The following is a 12,401-nucleotide window of genomic DNA, read 5'->3' as shown; positions in this document are numbered from 1 at the left end:
TTCCGCAAGGTCCAATCACCTAAATTAATAATTCATTTTTATATTACTTTTAATGGAATTAAAAGTTAAGAAATTAGCTTACTTTTTGCATTAATGCCATGTTGTTTTATTTCATGTATTTGCTATAATACTAAAAAAAATAATGTTTATAATATTGCCTGAGATACACACACACACACACAATACACCACACAATACACATTTTGAGTAGATTAATATGTATATTATAGGAATTAGAATTGAAAAAAACTGGTACTCCCTCATATAATTTTATGCTTTTTGCTGCCCTCTTGTGGCCATTTTGTGTATTGATTGGACAGCTTCCCTTTTAGCCAGTGCTTCTCAATGATATTCTGTTTATGCCCCCGCAAGGGACAGAAATCTTAGAGAATATTTATTAATTTATCTGTACTGTAAAGACTGACACACAATACACCACACAATACACATTTTGAGTAGATTAATATGTATATTATCGCAAAAAAAAAACTTCATACGTTCACATAATTTTATGGTTCTTTGCTTCCCTCTTGTGGCCATTTTTGGAGTTGTTTCACTCTTTCTAACGCGTCGTTCTCCTGCACTCGCACATCCTGTAGGCGCAGATGTAGAAAACACCTGCAAACCGAGAAAAAGCAGCGCAACATTGAGGGTCATCTTATCACGGGGCCGTTGTGGTGCGTCCTCACCTGCGAAGAAGGTCATGAGCACGGCCACCCAGCCCAGGATGTAAGACCAGGAGAAGCGCCAGTCCCCAAAACGTCTGCCCAGGAAGTTGATGGTCACCGCCGTGTAGATGGACATCGCCAGCAGCACAAATAAGGCTGGAGAAGTACGTATTGCAATAGTACTTTAAAGTAGTCGGTGTGCAGCACTCAAGCGTACTTTCTGTAGTATTGTCCCTTGACGTGGTATACTGTAGGGGATCAATCTCTGCTTCACAGTATCACAGCAGATGTAGGATTTCATATTTCCTCTCAATGAACCGGAGCACCCCAGTGCCGGCAGCACTCGTGCAGCATTGGTACATGACACTGCCATGCATGACAAGACACAATTATCTCGCTGCTCACTTGTGATGGGATTTATGTTTTTTTCTAAATGAACCACAACTCCCCCCCCTGCCGGCAGCACTCGTGCAGCCTTGGTACATGACACTGCCATGCATGACGAGACACAACTATCTTGCTGCTCACTTGTGATGGGATTTATGTTTTTCTCACAGAACCACAACTCCCCCACTGTCGGCAGCACTCGTGCAGCCTTGGTACATGACACTGCCATGCATGACAAGACACAATTATCTCGCTGCTCACTTGTGATGGGATTTATGTTTTTCTCAATGAACCACAACTCCCCCACTGCCGGCAGCACTCGTGCAACCTCAGACCATGAAGCTACCACCACCAAGTGAGTGGATTTTAAGACTTTTCAGCAGCACATTCATGTTTTCCTCAATAAGCCACAGCTCCCCAGTGTCAGTAGCACTCGTGCAGCCTTGGTACATGACACTGCCATGCATGGCTTTTGATAAAAGGCAAATATCTTGTTGCTTATTTGTGTTAGAATTCATGTTTCCCTTAGTGATCTGCTACTCCGGCAGTGGCAGTAGCACTCGTGCAGCCTCAGACCAAGAAGCTACCATTCATGTTTCCCACAATGAACCACAGCTCCCAAGTGCCGGCAAGAGAACAATTATCCCATGAGTCACTTTTGTTGGAATCAATGTTTCATTCAATGATCCGCAGCTCCCCCAGTGCTGGCAGCACTCATGCAGCCCCAGACGACAATGAGCTACCACCACCAAGAGAGAGGCTGATTACTGGACACGTTGCAGTTCATGTTTCCCACAATGAACCGCAGCTCCCCAGTGACGGGAGCACTCGTGCAGCCCCTGGTGCATGCCGCTACCACAGCCATGCTTGACTGTAGGCAAGAGACAATTGTCCAATGGGTCTCTTGTGTTGGAATTAATATTCCATTTAATGAACCACAGCTCATCCCTGGCCGACAGCACTCATACAGTACGTACATACGTGACGTGACACTATACCACACCAAGTGAGCAGCTCTTCAGAATGTCACAGGACATGTTGGAATTCATGTTTCCCACAATGAACCTCAGCTCCCCAGTGACGGGAGCACTCGTGCAGCCCCTGGTGCATGCCGCTACCACAGCCATGCTTGACTGTAGGCAAGAGACAATTGTCCAATGGGTCTCTTGTGTTGGAATTAATATTCCATTCAATGAACCACGGCTCATCCCTGGCCGACGGCACTCATACAGTACATACGTGACGTGACGCTATACCACACCAAGTGAGCAGCTCTTCAGAATATCATAGAACATGTTGGAATTCATGTTTCCCACAATGAACCGCAGCTCCCCAGTGCCGGGAGCACTCATGGACTAAGACACAGTTATGTTGCTACTCCCTTGGGTAGTATGGGCGTGTGTTGCCAGTAAATCTATAGCGCTATGCAAGCTGTACAAGGACTTCTCTAAAGTACATGGAAGCGGATGCACGGGACTCACTGGAGATGAAAAAGAGGATTCCCGCAGCAAAGGAGCGATTGAATCTTCCAAAGGAGGAGAAGTGAGAAAAGGACATGAGGCCGGCGATGACGCCGGCAAAGCAGGCCATGCCAGACAGGATCATGAAGGCCTTGGTGGCGGTCCAGTAGGCTGCAACGATATGGAGCGTACCACAGCGTCACCATGCGGCACTCGGTCCCCGAGCGCACGCACCCGGGAGCGCCTCACCTATGTTGTCCGTCTGCATGTAGCACTTGTTGGCCACGCAGTACCTCCACAGGCCCTGGTGGGCGTAGCTGCTGGACACGCGGTACTGCATCCAGTAGTCGGTGGCGGTGGAGACCACCAGCAGGATGTTGCCCACGATGGCGCAGAAGAGGCCCCCTCCCATGAAGCTGTACATCCTGAAACACAGGAAGCACGTGCATGCTAACAGCTAAGAGCTAACGGCTGCCACGCGTTATTGGTCAGATGACTCACGGCACGTTTGCATGAAAATAGAACAACAAAGGCCGCTTCATTAGGTACACCTGCACAACTTACAGTATACTGTACATACAAATGATAATAATAATCATAATACATCATATACAAATAATAATGTGAAGCTTTCATACAAATTATTATAGTTTTATTGTGAAATATTAGATGTTTATTTCATATTGACTATTAACGTAAATTATTTTATTGCATTCATTTTTATACAGTATATATTTATGTTTACATGTTTTTATATGCTTATATGTTTTTATATAATACAAATATCAATAATGCTAATAATAAACATCATTCTTTGATTTAATATAAATTCAGATATTGTTTTTATTAGTAATGTAGGTATTTATGCTACAGATTACAAAAAACTAAAAACTAAAAACTAAAAACTAAAAACTAAAAATTAAAAACTAAAAACTAAAAACTAAAAACTAAAAACTAAAAACTAAAAACTAAAAACTAAAAACTAAAAAACTAAAAAAAACTAAAACTAAAAATACTAAAAAAAATCACAAAAAATGAAATGATAACAATATCATTTAATAGAATAATAATGTTCCGATTATATTGTTTTATTATGAAACCCAATTTTACAAATATGTCATTTCAATGCAAAAAGGGAGTTGTAGTAGTACTCCATACTGAAAACCACATAATTAATAAACATATTCATTTCATATTAATTCTGATATTGTTTTTATTAGTAATGTAGGTATTTATGCTACAGATTACAAAAAACTAAAAAAGTAAAAAAACTAAAAATACTAAAAAAAATCACAAAAAATGAAATGATAACGATATAATTTAATAGAATAATAATGTTCAGATTATATTGTTTTATTATGAAACCCAATTTTACAAATATTTCAATGCAAAAAGGGAGTTGTAGTAGTACTCCATACTGAAAACTACATCATTAATAAACATATTCATTTCATATTAGTTCTGATGTTGATTTTATTAGTAATGTAGGTATTTATGCTACAGATTACAAAAAACTAAAAAACTAAAAATACTAATAAAAATCACAAAAAATGAAATGATAACAATATCATTTAATAGAATAATAATGTTCAGATTATATTGTTTTATTATGAAACACAATTTTACAAATATGTCATTTCAATGCAAAAACAAAGTTGTCGTAGTACTCCATACTGAAAACCACATAATTAATAAACGTATTCATTTCATATCAGCACATCGTTATCTTTGTTACGAGAGAATGTTTGAAATATGAGACGGTACGAGTCTTTACTTGGATAGCTTCTAAATTATTTAAATTATTTTTAAAAATTATTGTTTACGCTGTACATTGTTTGTATTTGATGTCATCTATTTATTCTCCACATTATTATTTATTATTTCTTATTATACGGGAGCCAGGCAACGACATTTTGTTGGCAATTTCACTGCTGTGTTATTATGCAATTAATATTGACAATAAAGAAAGTCTAAGTGTAAGTCTAAGTCTAAGCTTCCACTCTTGGTCATTTTTACAACTTTCTATTTCTGTCGTTGAGCAGTGAGGTCACAAAAGTCAAAAATTGTTTCAATTTGTTAACCGTCTTAGTCCACGTGTTCCTGCTGCAAAGATGATAAAAGTTCTGGCTTACCTTCTTCCTCGTGGCTCCCGCACGACAGACACCAGCGGGGGCGATGCGCCGCCACCCCACAATGTGCGGCCTGGCCTTTTCTGTTGATGGCAGCACAATCTTTTGCCGGTGTTTGGCCTTGGATGCGCTAGAAAGACACACACACACACACACGGGTACGGGTGTGGGGTTTTTGCTGGGCCCTCCCAAAAGGGGGAATGGGGGGGGGGGGGGTGTGGCTGTTGTTTGGGAGGGAGGTCTTGTTTGTTTATAAATGGTGTGCTCTGGAACTGGACAGGCGGTAGGCAACGTGCTGAGACACACACTTTTCTTTCAGCTGTGTCCCACTGTGTGTGTGTGTGTGTGTGTTTTTTTTTTGTGTGTGTGTCCACACAGCCTGTAGAGTAATGGAAGAGATGCTCATCTTTGCGTCTCCAGCGTCTCCATCCATGCATGTTCTAGAGCAGGAGCCTATCCCAGCTGGCTTTAGCGTAGTACACTCTAGACTTGTTGCTAGCCAATCACAGGACACACTACTTCAAGTCTAAAATTAGCATAACATGCTTGCAAAAAGTCATGCAAGCGTGGCGAGAACATGCATGTATTGTCGCAAAACACCACATGTTCATTCACAACAGCTCAGTGCCATTTTTTAACAAAAAAAAATTGAATCACTTTTCATATGCAACACATTCATTCACTCTGAAATGCATTGTATTAACTTTCAATGCATTCAGTTTTCATATTAATATAAGTTCTGATAAAAATGAGGAATAATGCGCATCTTCTTTTAAATTGCATCTAATAATGTAAAAAGAAAAATATAAACCTACAAAAACCCCGCCTTTTACTCTGAAATCCCTCACTTCCGCCTGGCATGATTTGACCCCGCAGTAACCCGGAAGCTGACGCTAGTCGCGAGCTGTTCCATCGGTGGAGTAAAGATGGCTGACCAAGGCGCCGCAGATCCTGGTAATAACAACAATAAACCCGACGCCGCGGAGGGAACCATCATTAAGGTCACGGTCAAGACCCCAAAGGACAAAGAAGAAATCGCCATCGCTGAGGATTCGTCCGTCACGCAGGTTGGTGTGTGTTTTTTTGGCGGGCGGTGGGGGGAAGAGCAGTCCGGCGCGGAGCGTCATGCCCCTACCCACAACTTCGGCTAGCTAGCCAGCTAGCCGCGTTAGCATCTGACGCGGCAAAGTGTTAGACTGTGGAATTTGTTGTGCTTTACTGTAAAGTGATTATAACCTTCCGCGTTGACACACATTTGGCGTTAGCGGCGTCGTTTTTTACAAAACGACTACACAGTCGTGCTTGCGCGTGTGTGCGGGCTAGCCGGTTAGCCTCCTGGCTAAGCGGGCTAGCCGAGTTAGCTCGGCGTGTCGTCAATGAAGTGTCAGCTGACTTTGTCGATTACAGCAAACGGCATTGCCCCCAATGAGTATCTATGCACGGGTCGCGTGGCCAAATGTTGTCACTTCCTTCCCGTAATGGCGTCTTAAAAAGAGCCCGTGCTAACGTCGGCTTCCGATCTAGAACATTCTCACTGTCGCCACTGAGTCATTCTGCGTCCAAGGGAATACTCTCTCTGCCCCGCAGCGCCCGTTGGCTTGGCGACGTCTCGCCATCACGCCCACGCTCGATTCAATACATAACTTTATTGCTAGAACTAGTGGTAATCTTATTAGCGTTAAAAACGTGTGCTTTAAGAGCACGCGCACTTGATGCAGCAGCATCATATCAAAGTAATGCTGGGATTTAAATCCCCATATTGTGCATTGTAATACATGAACGCGCTCTGCGGTAACAAACTATGGATTCACAGTGCTAAGTAAACAATGCTGAGTACAAAATAACAAAGTTGCAACATCGCATAAACAATTACAGCCTCAATTTAAACTCTTGAGCCATTTGCACTACGACCCATTTAACACTGCACTAAAAATTAATATATATGCTCCTGTGCAATACAGTAAACCTGGGATATATCGGATTCAATTGTTCCCACTGGTTTTGTCCGATATAAGCGAAATCCGTTATATGCGTATACCGGAAAATGTCCGTTTTACGCATATATGGGATTTATATCCGGTATATGCGTAAATGGGATTTTATCCGTTATAAAAAGGCACTTCCTTGACTATGTTTCCAATGTACCTGGACGCGCAGGCAACGCTGCAAACGCTGCAAATGACGTCGTATAGCGGCCTGTCACGATTCGGCGAATCGGAGCGCCACGATGCGGCCATCCGATCGATAAATGCGAGGGAAATTTAATGGAAATGCATTGGAACGGGACTGGAGATTTTGTTCGAAATAGGCGAAATCCGTTATAAAAAATCCGATATATGCAATGAATTTTTATTGGAAATGCATTACAGAAAAATCGGTTCTTTTTTTATCTCTACATTGTGAGCGAATTTCCGATATATCTGAGTCCGATATATCCGAGGTTTACTGTACTGTGTGTATATTTTGGATATCTTGTATATATCTTGTTAAATTGTCTTTTTTACTCTACTTTTATATACTTTTTTTCTTTTTAAACTTGACTACTGATGACAATAAAGGCCATTCCATTCCATTAGCTTAAGCAAGGAGTCACCAAGGTTTCCTTGTTCGACGTGTACTGATTTGAAATAAAGCTAATAACGTACTTTTGTACATGATAATAAAAATTCAGTCAAAGCCTGAAACGAACAGGCATTATATTCCGTAATTGTTTCAGTTTGCCTTTATTTAATCTTTTAATTCTTCCTGTGTCTCAGTTTAAGGAAGAAATCTCCAGGCGGTTCAAAGCCAAACAAGACCAGCTGGTTCTGATCTTCGCCGGCAAGATCCTGAAGGACGGCGACAGTCTCAGCCAGCACGGCATCAAGGACGGCCTGACGGTTCACCTGGTCATAAAGACAGCGCAAAAGTAAGGTCGCACAGACGCGGGACGTGGAAAAAGCAGAATCGAGCTGGTGCTGAATTGCCAACGCCGATTCCTACTGCCGCATCTTCTTATTCTGTGGCAGGCCGGGTGTGGTAACTAATAGTTACCATGCCATCTACTGTACAGAGATGGAACTGCAAGCTCCATTTACAGTGCCATAGTGTCTTTACGAGTGAGGGCCAATCTATTTGTGGCAGCATGTGTGCTTGTAGCGGTACTCTTAAACATTACGACTAGTTGAAAAATGTAAATAATGTATATTTTGCACTGTATAAACTTAAGGATGTTCTACTGTGAGACAAAAAACAATTTATTGCAAAGAAGCATTGAAGTTAAATAGGCTTCAGCTCAGCCTTTGAAAGGCAAAATGTTAGCAAAAATGTGTATTGAATGGGATTTGGTTTCAGGTATTCACACGGTCATGACCTCTTCATGGCAAAGGCAAAAAAAAAAGCTTTCTCTCTTTGAAGGCGATGGGATTTTTGAGCTGCATAAGCAAAGTCTCTGGCAGCACGCCGTTGCTGCGGACGTTGGTCATTTCAAACTTCTGAAAAACATTCTGAGGCTCATGGAACAAAAAGTCAAGTGGTAGAACCCCAAAAATGTCACCGGCCCAGAGCCGGAGGATCCCATTGGCTGTCCGTCAAGACACAAATGAAAGTTGTTACTGGTGCCCAGTGCAATAACCATCAGACGACATCTGCCAGAGAAGAAAAAAAAACTCTTCAAAAGTCTCATCTCCTTTAACGTTTGCTAGTTTGCTAGTTAGCTTCAGTTTGTGTAGAGGCGTCAAACGGCAGCAAGCTACAGTAAACCTCGGATATATCGGACTCGGATATATCGGAAATTCGCTCACAACGTAGAGATAAAAAAGAACCAATTTTTCTGTAATGCATTTCCAATAAAAATTCATTGCATATATCGGATTTTTTATAACGGATTTCGCCTATTTCGGACAAAATCTCCAGTCCCGTTCCAATGCATTTCCATGAAATTTCCCTGGCATATATCGGATGGCCGCATCGTGGCGCTCCGATTCGCCGAATCGTGACAGGCCGCTATACGACGTCATTTGCAGCGTTTGCAGCGTTGCCTGCGCGTCCAGGTACATTGGAAACATAGTCAAGGAAGTGCCTTTTTATAACGGATAAAATCCCATTTACGCATATACCGGATATAAATCCCATATATGCGTAAAACGGACATTTTCCGGTATACGCATATAACGGATTTCGCTTATATCGGACAAAACCAGTGGGAACAATTGAATCCGATATATCCGAGGTTTACTGTATGTGGAGATGTGGCAGGGGGCGTCCCTCATAACTGAAGGCCAGAAGAATAAGCTCACTCCTGTGCACCATCCTGCGTGTTCCCTTCATATAAACCCACTGGAGAACATATCAGGATGGATGCCAAAGGAAGTTTCCCAGTGGGACCGCATGTGCTTAATTTTTGTCTCTCCTCCTGTGTGCAGAGCATCAGATGGAGGCAGCACGTCGGCGTCCAGCTCATCCTCCACCCAGACAGGAGGCACCAGCACCTCCGGTCCAGGAACCGCCCCGCCATCCACAGCCGGGTCCTCCCCCGGCTCCGCCCCGCCTCCCACACAGACGCCCAACCTTTTGAGTGAGTCCGCCGTGTAGCTCATTTGTGCCGTTCACCTGAAACGTGAGTATCTAACCTTCGTCCGTACGGCTCTCGCCCAGGCGGCTTCGGAGACCTCTCCAACCTGGCAGGTCTGGGCATGGGCTCGGCCAACTTCATGGAGCTGCAGCAGCAGATGCAGCGGCAGCTCATGTCCAACCCCGAGATGCTCTCGCAGATTATGGAGAACCCGCTGGTGCAGAGCATGATGTCCAACCCGGACCTCATGAGGCAGATGATCATGGCCAACCCTCAGATGCAGCAGCTGATGGAGCGCAACCCGGAGATCTCGCACATGCTCAACAACCCGGAGCTCATGCGACAGGTGGCGCCATTAAAAGCCTCACAGAGAGAGAAGTATGTTTTTTTTTTTTCTTGCTCTCATGTGGCTCCTCCGGCTTGACCTCCAGACCATGGAGCTCGCCCGCAACCCGGCCATGATGCAGGAAATGATGCGCAATCAGGACCGTGCGCTCAGCAACTTAGAGAGCATCCCAGGGGGCTACAACGCCTTACGCAGGATGTACACAGACATCCAGGAGCCCATGTTCAGCGCTGCGAGAGAGCAGGTCTGCACACAAACATAAAAACATTTACCCCCCCGCCCCCCCATCTTTGTCTTCTCATGGGATCATCTCATGTCCCTCCAGTTTGGTAACAACCCCTTCTCGGCTCTAAGCGGCGGCTCCGAGTCGGGCGCTCAGCCGTCGCGGACAGAGAACCGGGAACCCCTCCCCAATCCCTGGGGTCCGCCTAACTCCTCGAACCCCTCGGAGAGCGGAGGGGGCGCTCCGGGAAGCACGAGCGCCCCCGGGGGCACCAACCCCACCGTGTCCAACCCTCTGGGCGTCAACCCTGGCAATCTAGGAAATGGTAAGACGGGAAGTAGAAACATAGACATGATATATTTGGCAGTTTACTACAAATAACACAACATGGCGACCGCGTTGCAGTGTTTTTGCCACAGGACTGATATCTATCTGTGGTGTGTGTTTACCACAAATAAATGAAACGCTAACTCTGTGTTGTCTCTGTAGGAATGTTCAACAGTCCCGGCATGCAGAGCCTCCTGCAGCAGATCTCAGAAAACCCTCAGCTGATGCAGAACATGTTGTCTGCTCCCTACATGCGCAGCATGATGCAGTCGCTCGCCCAGAACCCCGAGCTGGCCTCCCAGGTGGGCCCGGTTGGAACCTTTCACCCCAACGTCACACAACTCATCACAAACCTTTTCCGTCTCTCTCTCTCTCTCTCTCTCTGTCTTCTTCCAGGTTATGACAAATAACCCCTTGTTCGCTGGAAACCCACAGCTGCAGGAACAATTCCGAGCTCAGCTGCCCGTCTTTCTGCAGCAGGTCCGTGTGTGCACGCGTTGCACGGAATGTCACATTTAAGTGTCGTTGTTTTTTTTTTTAGAAGAATAGGGATCATTTTGTGTGCTCGCAGATGCAAAACCCGGAGGCGCTGTCGGTCATGTCCAACCCCCGGGCCATGCAGGCCCTCATGCAGATCCAACAAGGCCTTCAGACGCTGCAAACCGAAGCACCAGGCCTCATGCCCAGGTCAGCCCCTCGAAAAGTTAAATTAAAAAAAATTAGCAGTTTCATGACTCTTTTGACATCTTTTGCCTCAGTTTGATGTCCGGTGGTATTCCCGGAATCCCCACAGGGGCGAGCGTGCCCCCGGAGACCCCCGCATCCCCGCCCAGCAGCACCGCCACGCCGCCAAACGCCGCTCAGCAGCAGCTGATGCAACAGATGCTCCAAATGTTTGCCGGAGCAGGAGGCGGCGGCGGAGGAGGCGGCGGCGGCAGCGTAGCGGTACAATCCTTGCGACGAAAGAAACACCTCTTTTGATTCGATTTCGTCTTTTCGAACGTGACAATCGTCTCTCGTCCCTCCAGAACCAGACCCCAGAGGTGCGCTTCCAGTCCCAGCTGGACCAGCTGAACGCCATGGGCTTCATCAACCGCGAGGCCAACCTGCAGGCCCTCATCGCCACCGGGGGAGACATCAACGCCGCCATCGAGAGACTGTTGGGCTCCCAGCCCTCGTAAAAGACACACACTCGCACACACGGCACAAAATGGCGCCCTGACACATTCATACACACACACACACACACACACACCATGCCGCAAAAATAACTTTACAAAGACACTTGGCAAGACAAACACACCTCCATTTTGCTTTTCTACCCCCCTTCCCTCTCCCCCTTGCGATGTTGCCCTCCCCTTTTTTGGCGTCATTGGCGGTCCAGACACGGGGGACACGCGTTCAAACGTTTTCCCGCGTTTGTCGCCTTGTTTGCGGCAAAGCGTGCAATGCGATTGGCTGCGTCGGACTCCAGCAGAGGACGACTTTTGCTAGCATTTATCCAACATCAACATGCGGCACCAATGTCTCGCTTGTCCGTGCGACAACCCCCGCCCGCCCCCCCTCGTCCTTTCACAACCTCCAAACTACAGCTAAGTGCTTTAGCGATGACGCCCCCCTCCCACGCGTGTTAGTCATTCCAGGTGAAAAGCGCCCGCTCGTGGGTGTGCAGTGTCTTTGTGTGTCCGAGGCACCGCTGCTGTGCCTTGTGTCCCCGTCCCCCACCCCATCCAAATCCCTGTCCTGAAACTACAGCATCTACACAATTCAATGCGAGACCTCCATGTGTGCGTATGTGAGCGGGGAGGGGGGGGCGGGGGCACCTGTTAAATCCACGCATCCGCACGCCGGAATTTCGACTTTACCGGGCAGCAGCTCAGACGCAGAGGGCGCCGTCACCAATATGAATGAGGCAAACGGCTTATCTTTCCTTTTAATCGAATGATTTACTTCTTTCTTTTATTCACTTCTTATTTCTGAGGTGTCTCGCATTTAAATTAAAATGTTAAAATGAAAATCAGTTCAATGATGGAAAAGGCTTTACAAACACTTGAAAAAGAAATCTAGCGCTAGGTCAACTAATATCTTTTGGGGTTGTTTTTTTCCCCCCCCTTCGAAAAAATCTCATTGTAGTTGTGGTAACCACGGCAACTGCTTCTACAGCTTTGTTTGTTGACCTCAGTTCCCAAAAAAACAAACAAAAAAAAACACAAAACGGAAATCCATCTCTCAATTGAACATGTTGAAACTAACTTTTAACAGTACTGTACTAAAAATGAAAATAAAAGCTGGTCAAAACTGTCTACGCT

General features: G+C 45.3%; 2 protein-coding genes across 2 annotated transcripts; one reads left to right on the top strand and one right to left on the bottom strand.

The window, feature by feature from the left end:
* Window positions 1-476: 476 nt before the first annotated feature.
* On the bottom strand, window positions 477-4,810 carry LOC131101805 (lens fiber membrane intrinsic protein-like). The gene is made up of 5 exons (XM_058047163.1): window positions 4,648-4,810; window positions 2,765-2,940; window positions 2,537-2,686; window positions 690-824; window positions 477-618 (listed from the first exon to the last, which is right to left on the bottom strand). The coding sequence occupies exons 2-5, from the start codon at window positions 2,937-2,939 to the stop codon at window positions 563-565; spliced, it is 516 nt and encodes a 171-aa protein (XP_057903146.1). The 5' UTR covers window position 2,940; window positions 4,648-4,810; the 3' UTR covers window positions 477-562.
* Window positions 4,811-5,517: 707 nt separating this feature from the next.
* On the top strand, window positions 5,518-12,393 carry ubqln4 (ubiquilin 4). Its single transcript, XM_058047253.1, has 11 exons — window positions 5,518-5,711; window positions 7,401-7,552; window positions 9,048-9,199; window positions 9,280-9,542; window positions 9,628-9,786; window positions 9,868-10,090; window positions 10,255-10,394; window positions 10,489-10,572; window positions 10,664-10,779; window positions 10,851-11,037; window positions 11,121-12,393. Exons 1-11 carry the CDS (start codon window positions 5,571-5,573, stop codon window positions 11,271-11,273), a joined length of 1,770 nt encoding a protein of 589 aa, XP_057903236.1. The 5' UTR covers window positions 5,518-5,570; the 3' UTR covers window positions 11,274-12,393.
* The last annotated feature ends 8 nt before the right edge of the window (window positions 12,394-12,401 follow it).

The sequence above is a fragment of the Doryrhamphus excisus genome, chromosome 14 (genome assembly GCF_030265055.1).
Source record: "Doryrhamphus excisus isolate RoL2022-K1 chromosome 14, RoL_Dexc_1.0, whole genome shotgun sequence".
NCBI classification, from domain to species: domain Eukaryota; kingdom Metazoa; phylum Chordata; class Actinopteri; order Syngnathiformes; family Syngnathidae; genus Doryrhamphus; species Doryrhamphus excisus.
This window is presented reverse-complemented; position numbering and strand designations above follow the sequence as displayed.

Bases quoted from the DNA above. Each gene is read 5' to 3' on its own strand.
- ubqln4 (XM_058047253.1), top strand. From the start codon at position 5,571: ATGGCTGACCAAGGCGCCGCAGATCCTGGTAATAACAACAATAAACCC. The intron at 5,712-7,400 runs GTTGGTGTGTGT...CCTGTGTCTCAG, and splicing joins AGGATTCGTCCGTCACGCAG to TTTAAGGAAGAAATCTCCAG. The intron at 10,573-10,663 runs GTCCGTGTGTGC...GTGTGCTCGCAG, and splicing joins TGCCCGTCTTTCTGCAGCAG to ATGCAAAACCCGGAGGCGCT.
- LOC131101805 (XM_058047163.1), bottom strand. From the start codon at position 2,939: ATGTACAGCTTCATGGGAGGGGGCCTCTTCTGCGCCATCGTGGGCAAC. The intron at 2,687-2,764 runs GTGAGGCGCTCC...ATATCGTTGCAG, and splicing joins CATGCAGACGGACAACATAG to CCTACTGGACCGCCACCAAG. The intron at 825-2,536 runs GTGAGTCCCGTG...GTACTTCTCCAG, and splicing joins AATCCTCTTTTTCATCTCCA to CCTTATTTGTGCTGCTGGCG.